Raw genomic sequence first — 10,346 nt, forward strand, 5'->3', positions numbered from 1 at the left:
TCCGTCCGTCCGTCCGTCCGTCCATCCATCCATCCATCCATCCATCCATCCATCCATCCATCCATCCATTGTCTTAAGATATTTTCCATTCTGTTACATATTTTCCATGGAAATTCCCTTGCCATCATTTCTCTTCTTCATTCGATTTACTCTGACACGTTTCCTGTTGCTGCTAAACAAAGCATCCAACACCATGATGTTGCCATGACCATTTTTCCCTATTGCGGACCTACGTTTTCCTCATCATATTGAATTATTTTCTTAATAGGGCAGAGGGATCAGCTCAGATCTCATTTGACAAGGGTTCAACATGTTAGCTGTCCTCCCTGCATGACTAGTGATAAACTGCACATAGAACACATATAATTACACACTGCATGACTTTATTTACTGATTACCAAATGGCTGAACTGTATATTATTGGTGGAATGAAACTAGATATGGATTGAATGCAGGTCAGATTAATCGTTGTGAACATTTTTTTTTAGAAGCGCAAATACATAGAGGTACATTAACATATATTTAAGCTTGTGGGTGTAGGGTGACCTAAAAGGTCAAAGGAGCATAAAAATCTTATACAAGGCACTGTCAAATAAACATGATATGGGTATATTTATCTAAAAGAAGTTTGTGTGTGTGTCTATGTATAACCCAGAGTAAAGCTATACTCACCCTGAATGTGTTAGGGTGGAAGGAGCCTGGGTGATCACTGATCCTGACTGGGAGGTGGCGGAGGAGCAGGACAGCGCTTGCTGGGCAGCCAGGCTGCAGCTTGGCGCCATCATTGGGCCATGGCTCTGGGGATGATGCAGCGGGGCCTGCGGATGAGGAAGCTGCGGCTGGGGAGGATGCTGAAGCTGAAGCTGGGGCTTCAGATGTTGCTGATTCATACAAGACGGCCCATTATGAGAGAGTGTCTGTGGAGAGTGAAGGAAAGCAAAGCAAACTGCTTGGATCTCTTTTTGAATTTTAGGAGCAGAATGAAGGTGTGTTGAAGTGCCCTGGCTGTTTAATTTAGAGGGTAGAATGTGATCACCTGGTTTGTCTTTCCTGCAGCAGGTCAGATATCTGCAGCTGACTAATTGGGTTTGACTCCCTTTATCCCCCTCACAAAAAAACGCCACTCAAGACAAACCATCACAGACCTCGCAAGCAAATTCCTAGCAGCAATAAAGCACACATCTACACTGTGTCTTACAGATCCATAAAGCTTTCCGTTATAAAAAAATCCAATAGTAATCCTTGCTCTTGTGTACCTGTTTGTTTTTTTCCTCTTCCTGGGCTTGAAGGAACTCCTCCTCGATCTCTTTGAATAGACCAACCTCCTCACAGTTCTGCAGAAATCGTGTGGGGGTCGGAGTCTGGGCTGGAAACATCACACGCAATCAGACACACAAAGAAGAGATGGAGTTAGAACTTTTTGCAGAAGTTTATGCCTTGCAGCCCTGCAGTTGGAGCTCATACAGGCTCTAAACCAACCGATGTCCAGGTTGTAACGCAAGGAGGAGAGAAAAGCCGAGCAGCCAGCCTCACGCTCTGATAACATCAGTCTGTCTCTCTGAGCCGCCTAAACATGCAGGGGTCAGAGGTCATCTGGGCTCTTTGTTTTGACACAAGATTTCCTGCTGGAGGCGAGACAGACTGCAGGACATGGGATAGGGGCGAGGGTCCCAGCGGGAGAGTCTGCAGAGGTTAGGTCCCACACTGATGTTTGCATCTAGAACCAGCTGATCCTTTCACAGATCTCATTGTGTGACAGCATTTAGAACATAAGGGTCGGATATCAGTGATTCAATTATTCCAAATTGATTTGAAGCAATTTTTTAGGGCTCTGGCACTGTTTCAACTATCTTTTTTGTTAACTGTAGGATATACAAACTTTTTTTTCTGTGTTGAAAAAGTAATTTATCATATATATAGTCTTTTTGAACATTCTTTAGCTAAGTTTAGAGTATTTTTAAATACAATTGTGACCTCATTTGAAATTTCAGAAAGGAAAAAAACAACAGGAAGATTCCATAGGGAACAGGAAACAAAAAGAAGAAGCAGAGTTCATTATGAAGTTGAATACAAAATGCTGCCAATGTTACAGATTTTATTTATTATTCATTAGGTTGTCTAATGTCCAAAGACTAAATATTAAATGCAAGCGTTAAAGGGACTGTGAGCCCTGAATTTTCTTTAACTAAAGAAATGTTCTTATTAATCCTTAAATATAAACATTATTACTACGTTATTATTTATATTTTCTTTTAAGGACACAAAAAATTTAAAACACCACTTCTGTTGACTTCTAAAGAAGGAAAAGACTTAAATGTTTTATCATGGATTGTATTCAGTCCATATAGGGTCAAAATTCTGCATCTGCAAATCTATGCTTTGAGTTGTACCTCTGCCAAACTGTTTCTGGACACTAACAAGATCCTGCAGTAATTCTGGCTTCACATTAAACCATTTGTTTAGTGGGAATTGAGCTAATTTAAACTACCTGTTTTTAGGGTGCACACCCCCTTTCGAAGCATATTCTGGAAGCTTAAAACCACTGATGTTTACTTGTGATCAGAGACCTGTTAAAATACCCCTGTGTTAAATTTTCACCCATCTGATCTCAGCTTGCTTTCTCACATACAGGCAATATGTTAAATAATTTTCCGCACTACCAGCATGAGCGTGCACTGCATCCTTCTGGAGCAGCTCTATTTAACTAAGAAGTTAAATAAAAAAATAGCTTTAAAGATACTAAAATAAAAAAAGACCAATTTGAAGAGAGTTTTTATGTTAATAAAAGAAACTGATAGAAGTATTTATCTTAAGGGTCTGTTTGCTTGTAGTTGAAGATTGCAGATTGGGGCTACTTCCACTGATTTCTGATATTAAGGAACAAAATATGGACAAAAATTGGTTGATAAAGAACAAGAACAAACACGAAAGCATGATTTTAGAGCAGAAGAAGCAGATTTAGTTAAGCCTCTGAAACAACCCACACGTCAATCCTTTCAAAGGCTGAGCAATTCCAACAAAGCCTGCCGTTTCTGACTAAATGGGAGGTTAAACATTCAGCTGGAATGGCGCTAGAAGCTTCCTGATGGCCATGGAGGACCCATTACTTTCAATCAACTCACTACTAAATTCTCATTTGTATATTTGAATTTTTTTATTCATTGAAATCCTTTCCCATTGCATCCAAATCCAGTCTTAAAGGTACAAAGAATGTTTTTCACACCAAACAGGAGAGCATGTAAACTTCAGACCAGTCTGTATATGCAGCTATAGACATGGTTTCCATTGTCCTTTCATACAGAATGCAGGTGTGGCACATTCTTAATATTAACCCTTGATTTAGTGCATACCAACCTGTTCTCTGAAACGCCGCTGGTGCTACAATAGCTGTGTTGTTTTTTATCTATTTATTTATTAATTATCTTTCTAGCTTTTGATGCCTCATCCTTAGCGTCATGTTTTCAAGTCAAACCATGTTTGGCCTAACCCAGCGTAGTTTACTGTACATGCTGCAACACGAGCCAATCTGTTTCACCCTGCAGACTACCTGAGGGGAGGAAACCTGTATGGAGCTTATCAGGTTTCATATGACTTATTGCCACCTTTCTCTTTTTTGTTTTTATCTGACTAACAATCTCTGCAACCTGGGCTAATGTTATGGTATATAACATATTGAATTGATAGAAAAAGATAGAGCACCATGCATGGTGCAATAACATGTATATTCCAAAACAGTTAAAAAACAATCCACTGGACTTGGTTTCCAAGTTTGAAGGCGTTTCGCTTCCCATCCAGGAAGCTTTTTCAATTCGAAATGTCAGAAGTAGCGTTGAGTTCTAGACTTCAGCCCATCAAAACCTTGTTTTTGTTTAGAAACTGATGAATGGGTCCTCCCTTTTCTAATGTGGGTTGTTTGGCTTTGTTTTGTTTGCCTGCAATTCCCCATACCTGTCTATGTCTCTGAAAGGGCTGTCGTTAAAGGGAATTGCTGGCCTATGTTTTGAAAACAAAAACAAGGCTTTGTTGGGCTACTGTAAAAAGCCTCGAACTCAACGCTATTTCTGACATTTTGAATTGAAAAACCCTTCTGGATGGGATTTAAAACTTTTTTTGAATGACTTTTTTTGAATGACTACGACCTGGATGACTGAATCTTCACCAGCAAAATGTCATACATACATTTCCACCCATTTTGGGAAGTCACTTCAGGGTTGTGGATGTTCTGATCTCACCTGAAAAAGTTGTGTCCGTCTTTATGGGAGGAAACTTCAGGGTCATCTCATGCTTGTGTCGGTGAATGAGCAGGTGCTCCTCTAGCTGGAAGCGCTGGAACGCATTGGAAAGAGTGACGGGGACAATAAAAGACATGCGTCAAGATATGAGTCGTTCAAGTAAACCAGCTGATCTCTCTTATCTGCCTGCACGGTCACAATGCTTTTAATCTTATCAGTATTAAAGGAAATTTTACTCCTGAGCAGAAAAAAGACTGATGTCATTTCTCTGATAGCGTTTACTCGCTATTTTTATAATTTTCTCGTGATGTGTGACCGAGTTCCGTGAGAAGATAATAAAAACATAAATCATCAAAGTCTTTTTACAGTAATTCGATTCATGTTGTGTACTACTGACCTGGGAGCAGCCAGGGGCGCCGCACGCATAAGGCCTGTCCTGTTTGTCATTCATGTCATACACAAGCCTACACAAACAGAGGAATGGAGAGGGATGTGTCAATACAGAGCTTGACCACTAAAAAGGGACGCATTCCTCGTGCATCAGAGGTCAGAAAGAAACTCTACAGAGAGCCTTATGGCCCAGTTTACAGAAAAATTATACATTAAGAGGTAAGACATTATTCACTTGACTGTGAAAGGTATGCGTAATGTATTTCTGGAAATTATAGATTATATTTCTTTGGACAAGGCCAAAAACCACGACAATGACCGAGTGATACACATACATAAACATGAATATGAAAACACTTCCTCCATGGGGACATATATAAGCGGCAGTGTCATGCTGTGGGGATACGTTATTCTACCTTACGAGGAATTTATGAAACGATTAGAAAAAAAAAGCTGCAAACTGTTGAAGTATGATTAAAAACATCGAAAAGGAAGGCTCACCTTTAAAATCAGTTCTCTTTACTCTGATACCCTGAAATAAAATCCAGTGCAACCAACAACTCAGCTACTAAAATGCTGAAAACTGACTCTGCAGATTACCCAAAAAACACCAGCCTAGTAGTGAAACACGGCGGTGGCAGCATCATGCTGTGGGAGTCTTTTCTTATTTGGAGTCTATCAAGGAATTACACATGGGTTTGCATTACCGTGAGGAGAAAATTAAGGTTACAATGCTTTTATGTATTTATTTATTTATTTTTTAACATACCAGCCAGCCTCTATTTCAGTTCTCTATTACCTCAATTTAAATGGATGAAACGTTTTAACCTTTAGATAAAACCCTTTGAGCGGAGGAAAATAATATCTGTTGGAAAGATCTTGTAAATAAAGCTTCAACTGTAGGGGAACGATATTTCTACAAATGAACTCCACACTTATCAGTTTGTGGAAAAAATAAATATCAGATATTCTTTTTACCTTCATAAAATCTGACTCAACATTTTAATGTTGAGCTCTAACATCACAGAATGGGAAAAGAGAAGGTAACGCCTATAAATGCACCAAAAGGGTATTAAAGTACTTTGGCATTATGATCCTTATTTTCATGGTTTTTATGCATTGATGTTGCTGATCATGACTCATTCTTTAGGGGCACTGTGAGATTTTGCTTGTCCTTTATTTCCATCTAACAGCAAAGGAAGAAAGATTTAAGTCTCCAGCATCAGGTGTCACCAGACGACCGGAGTGTTGATGTTATGGGAAAGAGTGAGAGCTTTTGAAAGGAGCCTAAAAACATTAGAGTAACAGAATATGCTTCCATAAGTAGTGGAAAGAGTGGGAGGGGGTGAGGTCAAGGGGGGCGGGGGTGTTGGAAGAGGAACGTAAGGGTGATGGAGAGGGGAATGGAAAGGGCAAGTGGCAGTGACTAAGGGAGGAAAAATCGGCAGATAGGGAGGGCCACTCTTCAGGGCCTATACTCCTGACAGGTTTGAACCTGCCGCAGCCCCCATTTTCCAACCTAAGGCAAGCAGAAGTGACTTCATAAGTGTGTGCGTGTGTACGTGTGTGAGCACACATGGGTTACAAAATAAAACAAACCAGTTCACAAGGTCCTACACAACAAAGTTTATATGATTTGCTGAGAAGGAATTAAAGTTGCATGCCTACAGGGGTCGGAAGCGCAACAAAAATAAATTAAGTTTGATTTAATGTTTAAATCATATAGAGGATTTTTAAAGGATTATTTCCACTCATTTGTGCCCTTCTTTTTTCAAGCAGCACTCGTGCAGGATTAAAGCAGACTCAGCACATTTCCAGCAAAACCTTCTGTCAGAGTGGTTACATCACAGCAGCATGATGTCATCCTAGATGCACAAATCCAACAATGGACAATATGCTGCCGGTTTAAAAGGGATTAATTTCAATCCTGAAGATACTACAGATCACAAGCTGGGACAACCTGATACTCTACTGTTTCACAATAAATCAGAACTTTTAGCAGTTTTAGAATGATCAGACTTACTGTTTTTTAAAGTTTCCATATAGAAGATGAAATGATGGTTATGGTTCATTCAGATCCGATTAAAGGAGCGGGTCCAGAGTCAGGTTTTCTCCCATAGATCAGTAAAAAAACAACCTGTTCAGCTCATAAACAAACCCAGCCTGCCGGCCGGCACAGCTGCATGGAGTCACACCCCCCCACTATAGTCTGTCTGATGCCGCTTTACCAGGAGAAAACATTAGAAAACAATCCAAAACAATCAAAAACAAAAAAAAAAAGTTCCGCCGCCTTAACTTTTTAAAGCTCCATTTAATACATAAACGGAGACATCGGAGAATATAGGAAGTGGATCGTAACCGTTAGATCAGGAGCTGAGGCTGCCTGCTGCTGCTGCGCTCTTTGGAAAGTTCGTCTTTTTTTGTGAATGAAAAGCAAACTTACCTACAAGTGGAGAGAGGGACGAGCGGCGCTCCAGAGAGGAACCACGTTGGACTGGAGAGCGATGACAATACGATCTATTTACAGAAGCATTACATCACCCCCCGGTGACGTCACGTGGGATTCCTGAACTTCTAAATCATTGCGGTCCCGCACGGAGGGAGGGGGAGGAGAGAGGGGCGGGCCCCTGAGGGGGACAACAAACATGGATCTGGACTAGGAAGATAGATTAAGGGGCCCTTTTTTATTTTTATTAATTAATATTATTATAATAAAAACTGAGTGTAAAAAAAAAAAAGCAACAAAAATTATGGTTAAATAAATTGTTATTATTATAACTTTGTAGAATTAATCAGAGACCTGTGTTAAGTTGAATATATCAATAATAATAGTAAACAAAAACAAAAGGATAACCAAAAAAGTAAGAAAAAGAAAATCAGGGCAAGAGTGCATTTTAACTGAAATAATAACCGTGAATCAAGCTGACAAATATGGACATATATCAAAACTATGTAGTGACATGTCAAAATTTCTGGTATTTGATCAGCAAAATGCTAAAGTTAACGTGATGTAAGGAACTGTCTTGTAGTAGAATGAGGCTGTCTCTTTTAAATGTTTCTTTTTTTCTTAAGCTTTGTATGTTTCCTGTAATAGTACTGCCTGTTTATTTATTCATTTATCTCTGTTGCCTTGCAATATTTAAGTTTATAATATATGTTGTCTTCTTTTATGTAAGAAAGAATGTGGTGATTCCTACTTGAAAATGTAAATATATTTTTTAGTTCAATATAAAAAAATTAATAAATAAATAACTGTGAATCAGAGGCGTAGCCAGAAAAGGGGAGCCAGGCACCAGAACCAGAACCTCAGGGTCAATCTACACTGTTCCAACAAGAACAAGCACAACATCCATATTTTCTAAACGCAAACTATAGTTTCCTGCAGCCTTTCCAAACAAATATTTAAACATCCGTCAACATATGTCGGATAAAATTCTTTCAGGTTTGAGTTCTGGAGTGAGCATCTTTTCCATCGTCATTACTTACCTACTTTTATCAATATCATTCTGCATTAAATTGATATTTACGAGTATTAATATCTACATAAATTGATAATTTAATACGTTTTTTGTTAAAATAGTTATTAACAGTATATATGCAGAAACACATCATTTTCTCTTTATGGCATATAACACAAAATCTAGTTCTGAAAGAGCATGAATTCTGTACTTATAATCTCTTATGTTGGGATATTGATATGCATAATTAACCAGAGTGTTTTTGTTGTCAAGTAATTGTTATTATATATAAAATTAAATAGTTTTGAATGTTCTACTTGAGAGAAAAAATGGTAGGTGTGGCCACAGGCGAGGCCAATGATTGGCTAAGGGTGGCCATGGCCACTCCTGGCCCCCTCATCTAGCTCCTTTAATAATCTTTAATACAGCTGGAGCTAAGAGTTTACTGATTTATCTAAATAATTGTTAAAGTAAACTGAAAAGGTGAACTATTTAAGTCAGTTAGTGGATATCACCATAAGGAATTTATTTAAAAACCACAAAAACTGATTTAAGTAAGTAAAAACGCCTTAGAAATATGTGTTTTTGCCCTTAATTTGAATAGGCAAATAAATAGGATATCTGAGGGAGGAGAGGTGTTTTTTTTCTCTTAAAATAAGATAATTATCAAGAAAGCTTTCTCAAATAAAAATGAGAAAGCTTTCTGGAGTCCAGTGGTTTTGTTTTTAACTTCTTTTTTGTTTTTTGGAATGACTATGACAGGGGTGACTGAGAATGTTCACCAGCAAGATGATTAATTAATAAGATACTTTTCCCCCCCTTATTTTAAACAAAAACCATCCTATTCCATTGAAAAGTTGTCTTACTGACCTGCTCACATCAAGGGACAGTAACCTTACTTGACTTTCAGTTTTTGCATTTTACAGGGGACAGCCTCTTTTCTGCAGGGACACTGGCCCCTGTTGGCCCCTGTCTTGAACCATCCATGAACACAACATTGTAAAGTGACTCATTGCTTGCAGCAGGAAACTGTGCAGCCAGGACAGTTAGATCATGCTGTGGTCAGGGATTAGTGTAACTGCTATCGCAATCAACAACAGCAGAATGAAAAAGTTTAAATATAGCTAAAATATTTAAGGCGCAGGGAGTAAATATACCGGTAGCTTAAAAAGTTCAGTTTAGGCAACAGGATGTGTTGTTTTCTAGAAGACCTTTTGCCTCTTATCAAACACGCTTCCTTGGGTCTAACTGATGACGGGGAACACTGGGATCAATATACTGTAGGTGTAACAAGAATTAGGGGAAAGACAAAAGGTGGCTCTGATCCCTTCTACTGGTTTAGTAACCTTTTGATAGGGTTCCCTCTGTTTAGGTTTATTTTTTAGCTTTTTTTTTGTTATTCTTTGCCATTGTAGTTGTTTTCTTGAGCTACTCTCTGTTGCCCCCTTGTGCCTGTTTCCTTTCCCATTGGCTCCCTTCAAGTTACCTCTATTCACACCTGCTCCATATCGGCTCATTAGCCAATCCTTTGTTCTGTTCCCCATATATACACAACACCTCTTCAATTCCTCATTGCTTTGGTGTCTCTTTGCACAAAGTTATAATAATAACAATTTATTTACCTGGCTTTGCTCCAGTTGCCTGTGGAAACCTTATTAAATCAATCAGCAAAACTCACCTCTGCCACCTCATCTCTGCATTTGGGTCCTCGAAACATTTTGTTTTTCCCTCAATTCTTTGTTACACCCACAGTATTTTATATTAATGCTCCCCATCAGTTGGAACAGAGGAAGCCACTTGGATTAGAGGCAAAACGTCTTCTAGAAAACTTCACATGTAGTTCCCTAAACTGAACTTTTCAACCCTGACCATGACCTGGATGACTGACATATCTGTGATGACTTCACAGATATGGAGTAAATAAAACAATAACCCGACCTCTACTGACTAAAATACGTATTGAGAGAATGATAAGTATTAAGATCGGCCATAGCTAGGTTTATATTCTGTGTTAAACATTAATACTAACGTTCACACGTTATAGTTGACCTAAATGTTCTGGAGTGATCTAAAATACTGTCTTATCTGAAGCCCTTAAGCAGACGGAAAGTATTTGCTTTTAGTCATGCTTGTGAAAAAGTAACTTTTACTATTCATTAAATCTCCCGTTTAGTATTCAAACCACGCATCATGGATTTCAGCTTGATTAAAGGCTATTTAGATAATAATATAATATATAATAATATATAGATAATAATATTAATAA

At 38.5% G+C, this 10,346-nt stretch overlaps 1 protein-coding gene across 5 annotated transcripts in view; it reads right to left on the reverse strand.

Moving 5' to 3' along the window:
* LOC107084368 (cyclic AMP-responsive element-binding protein 5-like) overlaps nucleotides 1–7,108 on the reverse strand; it is a 21,056-nt gene extending 13,948 nt beyond the window's left edge. For 4 of the 5 annotated variants that reach the window (XM_015374173.1, XM_015374172.1, XM_015374170.1 and 1 more), the window contains exons 1-5: nucleotides 7,066–7,108; nucleotides 4,630–4,696; nucleotides 4,233–4,326; nucleotides 1,257–1,366; nucleotides 673–917 (exon numbers count right to left, since the gene is read on the reverse strand). In XM_015374173.1, the coding sequence (XP_015229659.1) occupies nucleotides 673–917; nucleotides 1,257–1,366; nucleotides 4,233–4,326; nucleotides 4,630–4,683 (503 nt within the window). In that variant the 5' untranslated portion in view covers nucleotides 4,684–4,696; nucleotides 7,066–7,108. Of the gene's footprint in view, nucleotides 1–672; nucleotides 918–1,256; nucleotides 1,367–4,232; nucleotides 4,327–4,629; nucleotides 4,697–6,645; nucleotides 6,995–7,065 lie in introns of those variants that run through there. The other variant, XM_015374171.1, reaches the window with a different exon arrangement.
* Nucleotides 7,109–10,346: the final 3,238 nt, after the last annotated feature.

The sequence above is a fragment of the Cyprinodon variegatus genome, unplaced genomic scaffold (genome assembly GCF_000732505.1).
Source record: "Cyprinodon variegatus isolate N-32 unplaced genomic scaffold, C_variegatus-1.0 Scaffold98, whole genome shotgun sequence".
Classification (NCBI taxonomy): Eukaryota; Metazoa; Chordata; class Actinopteri; order Cyprinodontiformes; family Cyprinodontidae; genus Cyprinodon; species Cyprinodon variegatus.